General features: G+C 42.8%; 1 protein-coding gene across 4 annotated transcripts; it reads left to right on the plus strand.

Moving 5' to 3' along the window:
• The first annotated feature begins 1319 nt into the window (after positions 1-1319).
• LOC311147730 (nascent polypeptide-associated complex subunit alpha-like) lies at positions 1320-14725 on the plus strand. Of its 4 annotated transcripts, none has more exons than XM_084184496.1 (9): positions 1320-1383; positions 2142-2204; positions 4005-4493; positions 8287-8366; positions 9112-9189; positions 9666-9812; positions 10117-10248; positions 14228-14350; positions 14538-14725. In XM_084184496.1, exons 2-9 carry the CDS (start codon positions 2144-2146, stop codon positions 14550-14552), a joined length of 1125 nt encoding a protein of 374 aa, XP_084040622.1. In that variant the 5' UTR covers positions 1320-1383; positions 2142-2143; the 3' UTR covers positions 14553-14725. The 4 variants fall into 4 exon arrangements, with proteins under 4 accessions (XP_084040622.1, XP_084040623.1, XP_084040624.1 ...); XM_084184497.1 differs by having other exon boundaries at positions 1339-1383; positions 2117-2204; XM_084184498.1 differs by lacking the exon at positions 4005-4493 and having other exon boundaries at positions 1343-1383.
• The last annotated feature ends 1606 nt before the right edge of the window (positions 14726-16331 follow it).

A 16331-nucleotide genomic window follows, 5' to 3' on the forward strand; every position in this document is an offset into this window, starting at 1 on the left:
AGTCCCCCCAAATCCTTGCCACTAATTCATTTGTATTGAGACATGAGAAAGTCAGGAGCTAGGATCTAACTACAGACCTCACGGTGCATTTATAAGACAAGTACACCATGCCATTAGGTTCCAGACCCCAAGGTAGAGGTTGTGGCATGAACCAACTACTATATCTATAGGCCTTCAGAAAGGTCTCTCTCGCAATTCAATATTGTAAATCCCTCAAGTAAGTTCACCTCACCTTGTAAATCCCTCAAGTAAATTCACCTCACCTTCGGGATGAAACAAGGTGAGCGAGGCCTGAAAGCCGAGGCTAATCCCTCTAACACTGATGTATGTAGCATATGCAGGGGGGTAGCTAGTCCCGAAGTGGCAATGTTTTACAATGTGTACGGCATAGCCATTCACATTTACAAACACAAAAAAAGCTATGTCCCTTGTCACGATAGTTGAATAAAATTATATTTGAATTTACTCTGCTGATTGTCCTTGTGGTTGGTCCTTCAGCTGGTCGAAATTTGAGACAAAATATCTACAGGAAAGTATTATTAAACCAACTTCAAAACCAGCGGTGTAAAGCACCTAAGTAAAAATACTTGAAAGTACTACTTAAGTAGTTTTTTTTGGGTATCTGTACTTTACTATTTATTTTTTTGACTACTTTTACTTTTACTACACTACATTCCTAAAGAAAATAATGTACTTTTTACTCCATACATTTTCCCTGACACCCAAAAGTACTCGTTACATTTTGAATGCTTAACAGGACAGGAAAATGATCCAATTCACACACTTATCAAGAGAACATCCCTGATCATCCCTACTTCATCTGATCTGGCGGACTCACTAAACACAAATGCTTCATTTGTAAATTATGTCTGAGGGTTGGAGTATGCCCTTGACTACCTGTAAATTAAAAAAACAAGACAATTGTGGCGTTTGGTTGCCTAATATAAGTAATTTGAAATGGTTTATACTTTTACTTTTGATACTTAAGTATATTTCAAACCAAATACTTTTAGACTTTTACTCAAGTAATATTTTACTCGTTGACTTTCAATTTTACTCGAGTCATTTTCTATTAAGGTATCTTTACTTTACTCAAGTATGACAATTGGGTACTTTTTCCACCACTGTTCAAAACGCGGGTCTCTGTGTGTGGCAATCAAGATGTGTTTGCTCATGACCTAAGGCACATGCACAATATGGAAGTACATGCACTAAATACATGCATACTCACCAGTCTTGGGCGTTTACATGGTCGCTGTATTCTAATTCTAAGAGGGTTATTTGCATAAATCCGGAAGTTGAGTGAGTTTTGTCTTGCAGCCAGGCGTTCTGGTACTTGTAGTTCTTTTTTTACACCCATCTTAGATCTACACTCCTATCACAGTAAGTTTTTCTCGTGACAATCTATCAACATCTAACTTAGAATTGTGTGCCATTATATGTGGTAGTTATCGTAAATAGGTCTTCTTAAGTTTGGTATTACTGAGGAATTCACATTTAATGGTTATTATCTCGTATGATTTCGCTAGCAAGCTAACTAACGACGCCAGTCTCTTGTCTCGAAACCAACGTGAGCTAGGTAGCTAGCTGTGTTTCTGTTAGCTAGTGTCCAAATAACATTTGTACATAATACCCTATTAAACATTCCGTAGGGTGTGGGATGGCCATCTACTTAAATGTGCAACAAGAGTGTGAATAAAGTGAGATAGCTAACTAGTAAGCAAACAAGTCAATTTGTTAACAAGCCAACCAGCCAGTTGGTTAGCTAGCTAACACAACAAACCAGCAAAGTTTGCCCCATACCTTGTATTGCGTCATGAAATTCTAGGTTGGAATCCAGGCAGTTCTAACATTTTCATTTAGAAGACCGCTATAGTTACTGTAGTTAGCTATTTTAGTTATTACCTCTGCAGTGCCCTATCATGTTCATGTATGCCACAGACACAGTTGCTTGTACTGTAGCTCAAGTTACACCGTTTAGTTGTTCCATATTTCGCGGCTTGTCATTCAAGGGTCATGTCTTGGCTTTGCCCATCCAAACACAGCGTTGCCAAACCTGTTACCCATTTCAATCACATTCACATTTAGACATTATTACACCCTTACCTCTGACCAGAGGTTTTGTTTTGTTTTGTTGACAGACATGCCAGGTGAAACCACTGCAGAGACAGGCCCAGCGATGGAGCTGCCACAGGCTGAGACTGGTTAGTATCTTATTTATATTTCTCAATGTGTCTGTACTGTCCTTTAGGCAGTCTGTTGACCTGGCATGATATGTTTTTCCACATATGGGGTCCTGGAACTCAACAGCAAAATTAGTAAACAATCGGTTTTTATTTTGTCAAAATGGCATTTCTTTACTCTGATCATGCTAGACCTAACCTTGTGTGTAATCTCAATTAAACTCTAACATAGAATCCAACAGGGTTTGTTTTTGTTTCCAGGACTCTAAAACATCTACCGTACTCACCTGTACTGTATGAGGTTTCTTTCTACTGTACTCACCTGTACTTTGAGGTTTCTTTCTACTGTACTCACCTGTGCTGTATGAGTTTTGTCTTGGGACTGGGGTGTAATGGACAAACTAATACGCCATTATACTTTTTCTTGTGGTGTCTTGCATGGAACATAATCTGTCCCCCAGAAATATCTGTCGTGAATGCCTATTCAAAAAGGCAATGAGAAAGCATAGTGATGTCCTCACGAATGAGTTTTCAGAATTTGAGCTATTACATTTACCGGTGAGAAATATTTGCTAAATTACTGGATTATTTTTCTGTTCAATATGCTATACGATGCTTGGATTACCAGTGGTCATTATCCATTCACAATAATGGGCGAATTATAATCTGAATCTGATGTAGGCCTAATGTTAAATGTAATCTGTCATGTTTATAAGTAAAATGGCTTGTGAATCACTAATCTACTGGAATTGTTCATGCTAAATGAAAATGCTCAACTCAAAGGTTCCTCAACTGCTGTACATTCAACTACATCTTTCATCAATCTTAGGGTGTGTTCGTAAATTCAATTTGTGAGTGCGCTCTGGGCGTTTTGTAAATTCAGAGCGTTGTCAGATTGTCAGTTTGTAAATTCAGAGCATTTTACTTGCCCTTGCAGAGCTGGTTAGGCTGTTTTCAAGTTATCTAGAGCATTGGCGACTGTAACTGTGCTGCTGGCAACAATTTAAATACGTTTTTTTTTGCCGACGTTTACTGACACCGGCCATATTCAACGGGTGTTGAGCGTTCGAAAATTAATCAGTTATTCTGCACTCTGGCACACTCAGACGAGAGTGCTCTGAAATCGGAGGAGATGGCCAGAGTGAATTTACGAACGCGCCCTTAATTTCCTTCCACTTCCTGTCTGATCTAGCCTAAATATTACTCAAGGTAAAGCATGTTCGATTAGTCTCCTCCTTCACTTCCTTAGAACATCTCTTGAATGGTAAACCTAATAGACTCTATATTTTGTACTCGCTTCTTCAGTCTGTGTACTGAAAGATGATGGGTCCCAAGGGGTTTCACTTGAATGCGGGCACTGCATGATAAGACTGGCAGGGGAATACAAATATTCACTATCTCTGTAACAAACACTCTCACAAAGACTCCTGTTTATACTGTCACGATTAGACTCACATTGGGATCATCATGCACAACTTGGTGGTCTACATTTTTACTGTTCTTCTGTGTGTAGAAACAGTACGTCTTGTAGTTCCGTTAGTACATGTTGGAGGAGTTGTTTCTCAACAGTAGTATTGGTTTCTCCAATTTCTTGTTAAGATGAATTTGGACTAAATTCAGCCCCGGTCTTGATTCGCCTATAGTTATTCTTAAGGAGAGAGAATCTCTCACTCCCTAGTTTGGAACAGTATCCCACTTTTTTATAACATTTGTATAGATATGTGTTCCCCAACATGGGTTGCAGCTTTTAATGTCGCTGTGACTCCCCCCCTACTCTTTCAACTTCCCCTTTCTACTCCTACTCTTTTCCTGGATTCCCAGTGTTGGGAGTCGATGGGAGTTGTATCGGCAAACCAGTTTCACTACCCGAGGTAACCAAGGAAATGGCTGATCCATGCCCCACTGTAGCTGCCGAAGCAGTTCAAGATCACACTGAGAAGGTTAAGGACAAGCTGAATGAAGAAGAGATTGCTAGTCCTGTTAAAGAAGAACCAACAACCCAAGACCAAACTGCTGCTGTGCCAGAGGAAGACCGAGTGACCGCTGAGGAGCCAACTGTTGAAGCACCGGAGGTTGCTGTTGAAGAACAAGCTAGTCAAGTAGTGGCAGTTCCTGAAGCCACCACAGAAGAGCAAGAAACTGCTTCAGAATATCTTACAGCAACTGTGGCACCTGAAGTGGTTGAAGCCCCTGAGGTTGTGAGCGTTGCGGTCCAACAAAACGAAGTGGCCACTCAGAGCGAGGAACCCAAGGTGAAGGTCCGGACTAAGGATGTTAATGGTCATTCCAGGTCATTTGCTATTCATTCAGGTGGGTTATATGTGTTTGAACTTAATGAAAACTGTCCCTCCCTCTAGGTGCTTTTCTTATGCCAATTTGGTTGGTTAAAATTTTAAATGATGTTTGCGCTTTAGTGCTAAAGGAATCAACAATGACCTTAGTCTTCTTTCTGAAAGGGTCACCTTTTTCGGTCTAAAGTTGGGAATTTCAATGATCACTAACTACACAATTTCTAAATCACCTTAACCATCTGTCAGGTTCGTGCCAGTCTGGCACAGGGTAGTTTTGACTGTGCTGTGCTGTGGCTGCTGTGGGTCTATAGAACCATTTTTTTTTTTTTTTAGAAGCTGGTTGTCCTTGCTAGTAGTTTGCGTTGCAGTGCACAATAACCTGTGTGTTCTTTGCCTGTTGACAGTGTGCTTTCTTTACTGTAACATTTGTATGCTAGTTAAGTGTAACTAACATGCATTGTCACTTAAAGAAACAATTCCCTTTGCCACTCCTTATGCCCCCCACCCCCCACCCAAAGCCTTTCGTGAACTAATACTCGCACTTGACTCCCCCCCCCCCCCCCCCCCCCTTACTAGCTGACTTTATTGAGGGAAAATGTACTTACTATGACTGTGATGTGGTTGTCCTACCTAGCTATCTTTAGATGAATGCACTAACTGTAAGTCCCTCTGATAAGAGCGTCTGCTAAATGACGAAAATGTGAATAATGTAGTGACTGTAGTTCTTGAGATTGAACATGCTCTTATGTTGTTGTCAATCGCTGTATAGTGTGACAAATCTTTTGCAACCCCTTTTTGCACCGACTAGTCAGGTTTTGTCATTGACATTTGTATTTATTATGGATCCCCATTAGCTGCTGCCAGTCTACTAGAGCTGACATTCAACATTCTCTTATGACATTGCCACTTGTCAGTCACTGTTATCCAAATCCAACTGACATCCTGTCTTTTCTTTAGACTCTGCTTCCAAGGTGCTCTCCTCCTTTCCCCCGTGCTGTTCTAACAGACCCCCTATCCCCCTAAAAACTGGGACCACGCCTCCTCTGTCCTCTTCGCCCAAAGCTGTGCCTTCTTTCACCACCAAGCGCCCATCTCCAACCAACCCTACCTCCTCTCCTAAGTCTCCCTCCACTCTTTACTGCTCCTCCACTCCCCCCTCTTCACCCCTGGCCTCGCCCCCTGTCGGCTCTCCTCTTGGTGGCACCGACAAGCACCAGGCCACCCCACAACCCAAGGTAATAAAAGCCGTGGAGCCAGGGAATGCTGAGAGTTTTACTAGGTCCAACGTACAACTAGAGCCTACTAAACCTAAACCTGCCCCTCTGGCTGACGCTCCACAGCTGCCAGCTGAATCTAACAATATTGCGCTGTTACCTGAAGCTCTACAACCAACCAACTCTAACCCCGCTGCACCAGTTAATGCCAGGCCATTGCCTCCCACCATGTCTGGTGCTGCTTCACACCTTCACAAACCCCCTGCCATTCCTATTCTATCCTCAACGGAACTATCCTCTGCCTCGTACGCTCAGCAAGTGGATGTCACTGCCGCCGCCTTCCTAACTGAAGATGCTGTCCTCTTTTCCCCAGCCCCAGCAGCTCCTTCCATAGCTGTAGTAGCCACCAAGGCTGAAGTTGTCCATCCTGAGGATTCCACAACCACTAAAGCTACTGCCTTTCCAGCTCAGGTCTCATTGTCAGAAGTGACGGACGTTCCATTGGCTACGTCGCCTGTTAAAGCCTGCCCCTTCTCTTTTAAAGTGTTCTGCGAACATGCTGCTCCTGCACCTATGTCGTTCTCCACTGCTTTGCCCCCTCGGAGAGCTACAGAAGGTCAAGCAAATGACCAGGTGCATAAGGCTATAGCTGTATCTGCTGAGGCTTCTGTTGTGAAGGCTGAGCTGCCCTGTGAGTCTGCAGCAGTTGACGACCGAGCTGAACAGGTGTCCGTAGACGTGGCTGCTAAAGCGCCAGCTGAGAAGCAGGATGATATGCCTGCTGCTGCCACTGTTGCCCCTCTCCAAGCTTCTGCTGCTGAGCGTCCCGCCGTTGAAAATATTCCCACCACTGTATTCCAGTCTCCTCCATCTCCATTCGAAAAGGAAACCCCTCCAATTCCCTTTACTGCCCCCGCTGGTGTGGAGGTGTTTGTCCTTCCTAAAACACCAGCACCTCGAGCGGCTTCTCCTCCCAGGCTATCCCCTGTCCCTGTCACCCCACTGATTCCACTAGACGAACCCGGCGGCGGCACACCCGTATTCCCCCGTCCACCCACACCAGTGGAGTCTCCCTCACCCCTCAAACCCTCCCCCCCTCCTTACCTCACCTCCATCTTTATCACTGAGCCTTCACCAGATCCAGAGCCCATTGTGGTAAAGCCAGTGGTCAACAACAACAACAAGGGTATTATGAATCCACATTGGCCTGCTTCGCATGACAATTTTTTAAAATGTCACTAACAATATTAGTATGCATAATTTAGGGTCAGGTAATTTCTATCTTCATCGGATACATTGGGGTAAAATGTAAGTATTTGTTCAGTCACTAACATAGCACTAACAGGATTTTTTTTTTTTTACAGCAGGTAAAATATAGACAATTCTGACTATTTGGGATGGTCTCTTTTTTTGAATGGTTGTCTAACTATGTTTATTCCTACAGTCTATGTTTGGTTCATCCTCACTCTAGAAAATCCACCCTTTGCTTGGCTTCTGTAGTGGCAACCATTAGTGCTGACCAAAACCTGACCAATGGCAAAATGTGTATTTGACTTGCAAGCTCTCACAGTGGTTAAGATGTAAACGTGTGTTAAGAAATGAGTTCACCTGTGCTGTATGTTACTGTTTCAGTGGTGCAGTCTTCAGAGTTCCTATGGACAAAGACCTCTCACATCTTGATTGGCGATAACATAAACCAGCAGTCAGACTTCGAATGTCGTCAATGACCTGCACACACCTGTTTTGACATTTGATCTTTAACACAACAATGTATATTTCGGTCCAGTCACTAATACAGGGGTTCTCAAACTTTTTTTGGGGCCACGACCCCATTTTGATATCATTTATACAATTTTATTTGGGCTATGACAGTCTATTACAAATCAGTCTGACAGTATTTTTGACAGTATTTCAATCTGAAGGAAGCATTGTTTGAAGTGACTGAAATGCATTAGAAAGGTATTTGGAAGTTCAGAAGATCATCAGGCAATAATTTTGTATGATCTGTGTAGAAAAGAACGCCATTGATGTTATTTTCCCACCAGTCTGATTAACTGCCTGGTCTTGTCCACTCTGTTCTAATGAGTCCTGCAGCTTGTGGGCATTGTAGAAGGAAACAGAAGACACGTCCGTGTTCCTGAGAATCGTATCTTTCAGTGACGGGGTCATAATATTTTTTTTAGCTTAAATCGTTCAAAAGAGAGCCACATTTTTCTGAAGAAAACAGAAACCGATCTGTGTATCACAACCACATCTAGTGGCTACCGGAGGTTACTGACGTAACCGCGGATCTATGAACCAAGCCCAATGTTTTTTGTTTTGTTTCTCTCGCGACCTCATTTTCAAATCGGCGAGACCTCTAGTTTGGGAAGTGCTGCACTAATACAATGTCCTTTAACTGTCCCAGGGAACTGTATGAGTGTATTTGAATGTGATTGTAACCAAGTTGACTCCTTATATCACCACATAATTACCTTCCCTTAGATGCCTTTTCTGCTTAATGTAAATTGTTTTGTTTACGTTATACTAAAGAACTGATTGTGTGGTATTTTGTGACCATGTGACATGTTCAAATGGAATGTATCTGATGGTGTCTAGGGTCTGGCACAGATTCCGACAGTGATGAGTCCGTACCAGATTTGGAGGAGCAGGACGCAACACAGACACAGCAGGCACAGGTACAGTATGGCCAATGGCCACCAGGGGGTGCTGCTCCCCTACACTCAGGGGCCACCAGGGGGTGCTGCTCACCTACTCCCAGGGGTCATATCGAGGGAGGAGGGGGGGGAATCCCTCTTGTAAATAAAAAGGACATTGTGTGTCCCCTTTTTATTAACTTGATTTTGACCCTTTTTTTTTTTTTTGCAGAAGCTCTTATCCAGAGCGACTTAGTTTTAGTGAGTGCATACATTTTCATACTGTGTTAATATACTTAACACCCTTCCCCGTTAACGCAACCACCTATTAACCCCTGTCTCCATCAATTGTTTATTAGTTGTACAGTATGAAAAATGTATGCACTCACTAACTGTAAGTCGCTCTGGATAAGAGCATCTGCTAAATGACTAAAATGTACAGTTGATAAATGGCAGGTTGGCGTTTGTCATGAATCTTGCCCTGGAGGCAGAACTGAGCGATTTCCGCTAGATGGACCAGCTGCAAAGTCAAAATTGGCTATATCGTAAGAATTCCTGAAAAGAAAGTGCTCATTTAATTTAGGGTTAGGCATTAGGGTTTAGTGTGGTTGGGGTTAAGGTTAGGTTTAAAGTCTGATTGTATGACTTTGTGGCTGTGCCAGCTAGTGACCTCTCGCAGAGCTGCCTCCACTACATGAGTCATGACGATAAATAACAACCTGCTGATTAATGTGTCCAGCTTACAGAATAACTGATTTTTACAAACCTGTTATTGTTCTCTCCTCAGCTTGCTGCAGCAGCTGAGATCGATGAGGAACCAGTCAGCAAAGCCAAACAAAGCAGAAGTGAAAAGAAAGCTAGAAAGGTCAGTTATGTTAATTCAAATGTTCCTAGAGTACATTTAATTGCCCCTGAAGTACCACAACAATCAGTTACTTTTTCCCTAGAACCCATTGAAAACTCCAAAAGCAATGTTCTCAACATTTGCTCCATGGACCAGCTACTTCTCCGAATGATTTGCTAAATCAATTACTTGTTTTGCTCTGAGGTTGTGCTGAAAATGAGCTGCTATACTACACAACATTGTTTTGAACTACCATCATAATGAAAAGTTCATGTTTGGGGAATGATGCCATAAGGACATCATTTCTTAAGTCTAAGGGAAATTCTTATATTTTTTTACCCAGTGTAAAAACACAATTATATGCTAAATGGTTCAGTTGTAATGACTTTCAGTTCAGTTTCCTTTGGACAATATGTTTCCTACAGACAATATGTTAATTGATTAGCTACTATAGTGTCCTATGGACAAAATATAATCATCTTCTCTGTCAACACCAGGCCATGTCCAAGCTCGGCCTCCGTCAGGTGATGGGTGTAACCAGGGTTACCATCAGGAAGTCCAAGAACATCCTGTTTGTCATCCCAAAGCCAGACGTCTACAAGAGCTCCGCCTCCGACACATACATCGTCTTCGGAGAGGCTAAGGTAGGAATCTACGCAATTTTATATCAGACACGTACATTGTCTTCGGGGAAGCCAAGGCACGTGATGCTATTTTAAGTGGTTACCAGAAATACTAGCAGAATCATTAATCAATTTAATCTTGGTTGGATCTGACAGTGCAGCTTTTCATTTCAGATGGGACATGCAATACTTAATGGTTTATAAATGCCTTATAAGCTATTTATTTCACAAGTATGTATTTTAAGTTCTCTATGAATTATACAAAGATATGCTCAAATTATTCTTGCGATGCTGTTTTCTGAAAGTGAATTTCCTTTTGTTCCAGATTGAGGACCTGTCCCAACAAGCTCAGCTGGCAGCAGCAGAGAAGTTCAAGGTCCAGGGAGAAGACAGAATGTCCAGCATCCAGGAGAACACACAGACACCCACAGTACAGGAGGAGAGTGAAGAGGAGGAGGTGAGGGTCAAGGAAAACATTTACTTACTGTGATGTGTGGTTGTCTCACCTAGCTACACTGTGCCTTCGCAGAGTATTCAGACCCCTTGACTTTTTCAATATTTTGTTAGGTTACAGCTGTATTCTAAAATTTGTGAAATTGTTTTTTTCCCCTCATCAATCTACACACAATACCTCATAACAACAAAGCAAAAACAGGTTTTTAGTATTCAGACAGTTTACTCAGTACTTTGATGATGCACCTTTGGCAGCGATTACAGCCTTGAGTCTTCTTGGGTATGACGCTACAAGCTTGGCACACCTGTATTTGGGGAATTTCTCCCATTATTTTCTGCAGATCCTCTCAATCTCTGTCAGGTTGGATGGGGAGCGTTGCTGCACAGCTATTTTCAGGACTCTCCAGCGATGGCTGTGTGCTTAGGGTCGTTGTCTTGTTGGAAGGTGAACCTTCACCCCAGTCTGAGGTCCTGAGCACTCTGGAGCAGGTTTTCATCAAAGATCTCTCTGTACTTTGCTCCGTTCATCTTTCCCTCGATCCTGACTAGTCTCCAAGTCCCTGCCGCTGAAAAACATCCCCACAGCATGATACTCTAAGCGGCTGTCATGTGCCTTTTACTGAGGAGAGGCTTCCGTCTGGCCACTTTACCATAAAGGCCTGATTGGTGGAGTGCTGCAGAGATGGTTGTCCTTCTGGAAGGTTATCCCATCTCCACAGAGGAACTCTAGAGCTCTGTCAGAGTGACCATCGGGTGACTAAGGCCCTTCTCCCCTGATTGCTAAGTTTGGCCGGGCAGCCAGCTCTACGAAGAGTCTTGGTGGTTCCAAACTTCTTCCATTTAAGAATGATGGAGGCCACTGTGTTCTTGGGGACCTTCAATTCTGCAGACATTTTTTGGTACCCTTCCCCAGATCTGTGCCTTGACACAGTCCTGTCTCAGAGCTCTACGGACAATTCCTTCGACCTTATGGCTTGGTTTTTGCTCTGACATGCACGGTCAACTGTGGGACCTTAAATAGACCGGTGTGTACCTTTTCCAAATCATGTCCAATCAATTGAATTTACCACAGGTGGACTCCAATCAAGTTGTAGAAACATCTCAAGGATGATCAATGGAAACAGGATGCACCTGAGCTCAACTTCGAGTATATTTGCAAAGATTTCTACATTTACATTGACATTTTAGTCATTTAGCAGACGCTCTTATCCAGAGCGACTTACGGTTAGTGAATGCATACATGTTTTTTATTTCTTTTTCATACTGGCCCCCCGTGGGAAACGAACCCACATCCCTGCCGTCCAAACCCTCCCCTACCTTGGACGACGCTGGACCAATTGTGCGCCGCCCATGGGTCTCCCGGTCGCGGCTGGCTGCCACAGAGCCTGGACACGAACCAGGACCTCTAGTGGCACAGCTAGCACTGCGATGCAGTTAGCTTCTTCAATTAGATGCCAACTAATATTCATACATGGACAATAGGTGGGGCAGGAGGGAGAATGGTGTTCTTGATTTTGAGAAGAATTCCCCTTTTCTTTAGAGCTTCAAATTGAGATTGTTATCGTAAGCAACAACAAAAAATCTTCAGCGGTGCCACTCTGGATTCTCCAAGGGGAATACTCCCTCTATGCTCCACGAGAGTTGTAGAGTTGCTTTTGCTGGGAATTGTCCACTGTTGGCATCAATTTACTTGGTCCCAAAAATAGTGTGTGGAGGATTTCCTTTGTCTAGTTTTATGAGTCCCCAGCTGAAATCCATAAGGTTCATTTAAAAGTTTCTAGAAAGATTAAGTCAATTAAAAAAGGCCCTCCTGACATTTCAGCACACTAGGCTTCTTCAGAGGGGTTAGGGTTACAGTTAGATATAATATGCCATTTAGCAGACACTTTTATCCAAAGCGACTTACAGTCATGCGTGCATACATTTTTATGTATGGGTGGTCCCGGGGATCGAACCCACTACCCTGGCGCCATGCTCTACCAATTGAGCTACAGAGGACCACATAGATGTATGTATGGATAGATGGTTACCTGCTGGGCATCTCTGTCTGCCTGTCGCACCTCCATCAATGTAGGCCAGCTACAGGTCATCAGCTGCCTGGGAAACACCACTTGTAAATGTTTCCCAGTAGGCTGACATTTCCTGGTGGCAGAGCAGTGACAGGAAGGTCGCATTTAGGAGACTCTTAATACACACACACACACAGACTTCACACACAGCAAGATTGGTGTAGTTCATTTTACATCCAACATGTTTTATTGTTCTCCAAGTTGAACAGTTTACCCTGTCTTGGCCTTTTCCACACGCCCAAAACAACATGGCATCATTATACATGGCATTTGTTAAGGTAGCAGTGGAGGCATACAAGGTCTAATTCTCATACAGAGAAACCAACCAATGTAGAGAGGGCATATACAGGATCTCTCCACAGTCAAACCAATGGAGAGAAAGCATACATGATCTCTCCAGTCAAACCAATGGAGAGAGAAACCTGTTTTCGCTTTGTCATTATAGGGTATTGTGTGTAGATTGCTGAGGATATTTTTTTTTTAAATCCATTTTAGAATAAGGCTGTAACGTAACAAAATGTGGAAAGTCAATGGGTCTGAATACTTTCCAAAGGCACTGTATATAGAAAAGTATGTGGCCACCCCTTCAAATTAGTGGATTTGGCTATTTCAGCCACCTTTCCAACAAGTCAGTTCGTCAAATTTCTGCCCTGCTAGGGCTGCCCTGGTCAACTGTAAGTGCTGTTATTGTGAAGCGGAAACGTCTAGGAGCAACAACGGCTCAGCTGCAAAGTGGTAGGCCACACAAGCTCACAGAATGGGACCGCCGATTGTTGAAGCGCACAGTGCGTAAAAATAGTCTGTCCTCGGTTGCAACGCTCTCTACCGAGTTCCAAACTGCCTCTGGATGCAACGTCAGCACAATAACTGTTTGTCGGGAGCTTCATGAAATGGGTTTCCATGGCCGAGCACCCGCACACAAGCCTAAGATCACCATGCGCAATGCCAAGCGTCGGCTGGAGTGGTGTAAAGCTTGCCGCCATTGGACTCTGGAGCAGTGGAAACGCGTTCTCTGGAGTGATTAATCACGCGGATGCCAGGAGAACGCTACCTGTCCCAATGCATAGTGCCAACTGTAGTTTGGTGGAGAAGGAATAATGGTCTGGGGCTGTTTTTCATGGTTTGGGCTAGGCCCCTTAGTTGAAGGGAAGTCTTAAAGCTACAGCATACAATGACATTCTAGACAATTCTGTCCTTCCAACTTTGTGGCAACAGTTTTGGGAAGGCCCTTTCCTGTTTCAACATGACACTGCCCCCGTGCACAAAGCAAGGTCCATACAGAAATGGTTTGTCGAGATCGGTGTGGAAAAACTTGACTGGCCTGCATGGAGCCCTGACCTCAACCCCATCGAACACCTTTGGGATGAATTGGAACGCCAACTGCGAGCCAGGCCTAATCGCCCAACATCAGTGCCCGACCTCACTAATGCTCTTGTTGCTGAAAGGAAGCAGTGGAGGCTGTTATAGCAGCAAAGGGGGGACCAACTACATATTAATGCCCATGATTTTGGAATGAGATGTTCAATGAGCAGGTGTCCACATACCTTTGGTCATGTAGTGTACCTTAAGATGAATACACTAAAACTAAGTCGCTTGGATAAGAGCGTCTGCTAAATTTCTTAAATGTAAGGGTCGAACTCGTCTAATGGTCAGGTCTTCGCGCTGGTTCCAACCTAGCCTGGTCCCAGATTGGTTAGCTCTGTTCTGTCAGATTTAGGACCAGGCTTGTTCCAATTTACATCCTCTGACGTTTACTCAACTTTTATCATGAAACATTAGTAATGAATAAATGTATGGCGTCAGGAGTTTTCACTTCCTCATTGTGCTCTACCAATATAATGATAATCCATTCTAAGTGATTGACTTATTAGAACTTCCTCCCAATTCACTTCTGCGTTCCATCATGCTTTGCAGGTTGATGAGACTGGCGTGGAGGTGAAGGACATTGAGCTGGTGATGTCACAAGCCAACGTATCTCGAGCGAAGGCTATACGAGCACTCAAGAACAACAACAACGACATCGTCAATGCCATCATGGTAAGTATATTTAATTGGTTGTCACTTATGTTGTGAATGTACTATCAGTTGTAATTGATGTTTACCTTTGATTGCTATGTTCTAAGCTTATGACAGGCACAGTTCCATCTGAACAATAAAGTTCTAGATTCTATTCAATGTTGGCACCTCCTTAGATACAAACCACTTTTTGTTTTCTTCTTTGCAGGAGCTGACCATGTAGATGCCATGAGGACCAGGTCCAGTCCAGCATTAAACCCTAGTAGACGTTGTCTATTCAATTAATTCCAAGGATAGAAATAGAAGTTGTGGATTAAGGGGATGGAATATTTATTCTTCTTCTGTTTACCGTTTGTTTTCCCATTTGTTGGTAAATAAAATGTTTTCCTCACATTATTTCTGTTTGTAAGATTGTGCTTACACTAAAATCAGCGGTGGGTGTTGTGCCATATAGGCAAGGGAACACCAACAACAAAAAATGTAAATGACGTCATAATTTCCTCAATCAAAGTTTGTACCGACAGATGTAGGCTGTTGAATAATATCATTCTATATCGTTATAAATATGCATAAAATGCATCCTCTAATTGAATGCATCATTCCTTGAATGTAAAATGCATCCTCCGTCTGCCTCTATACCCACACATATTGTATCAAGAAAATGTTATATTTTTAATACCCTCAATCACTAAATTAGACATACCTGATTTCAAAATAGGCCATCATCACTGTCGATCTTGAATGATAATTATTTGTTTTACCAGTGAAACTTCCAAACTGCCTCTGCATGCCAATCATTTGATTGATCTCAATCAGTTTCAATGGAATTTAAGGAGTAGGTGTGTCCAAACTTTTGACTAGTACTGTGTGTATATATGGCTTAATATCATTGCACTCTGCGAGGAGAGCTTTAGTTGCGAGTAGGCAATTCATTGTAACTTACACTACACTGTATGATTTAAACTTTGATTTGATTAGCTTGAACACCATAGTTACAATATACCCTATTACAGAATAAATGAACACCGAGATATGAACTATCAATTCATATAATTTATTTGCATAGATTAAACATGCTCTCAAATCAATTGACCAAGTAGTGAACACAAAACATTGCAATGTACAATTACAGGAATTTAGTTTTAAAACAGCCATAAAATCAAGCTTGTGGTGTATTCATGCATTTCAATAAACTATAACCTTAATGCATTATTACCTTCAACATGGCCCAATTCACATTTCCAATTGCCCACCCTGACATACCAAGCTAGAATGTGCCCTGCGTCTCAACCAATAGCCAATATTGGCTAAATATCCCAAGCTGGGCGCAGGGCTACAGAAACTTCCAGAGAGAGTCAGGCTCCTTGGGCTTTGCAGTGGCCACTCTGGTTTGGGTTAATCGGCAGAACGGTGTTGCTGTAACCAACTGGTCACATATCGTTCTGGGTTCCACTGTGCAAGAGGGGGTCCGTGGAGTTTTAAGAACATCAAGGCAGACATACAGTGAATTTGGATCCTAGATCTCGTTGGTGTGATAAAGATCATGTGGCTAACCCTCCTCACACTCGCAACGAGCAGCAGGGAACAGTGCTTGACTTGGACTGAAATAGGTTACGGTACTCATTTTGGGTGCTGAACAAGTTACATAAGTTGAATGGACTCACTCTGTGTGCAATAATAGTGTTCACTGTGATTTTTGAATGACTACCTCATCGCTGTACCCCACACATACAATTATCTGTAAGGTCCCTCAGTCGAGAAGTGAATTTCAAACACAGATTCAACCACAAAGAAAGGCAACTATTGGTAAAAATGTAAAAAAGCAGATATTGAATATCCCTTTGAGCATGGTGAATTTATTAATTACACTTTGGATGGTGTATCAATGCACCCAGTCACTACAAATATACAGGCGTCCTTCCTAACAGTTGCTGGAGAGGAAGGAAACCGCTCAGGGATTTCACCATGAGGCCAATGGTGACTTTAAAACAGTTACAGAGTT

This window comes from Coregonus lavaretus (assembly GCF_964263955.1).
Source record: "Coregonus lavaretus genome assembly, chromosome: 20".
Taxonomy (NCBI): Eukaryota; Metazoa; Chordata; class Actinopteri; order Salmoniformes; family Salmonidae; genus Coregonus; species Coregonus lavaretus.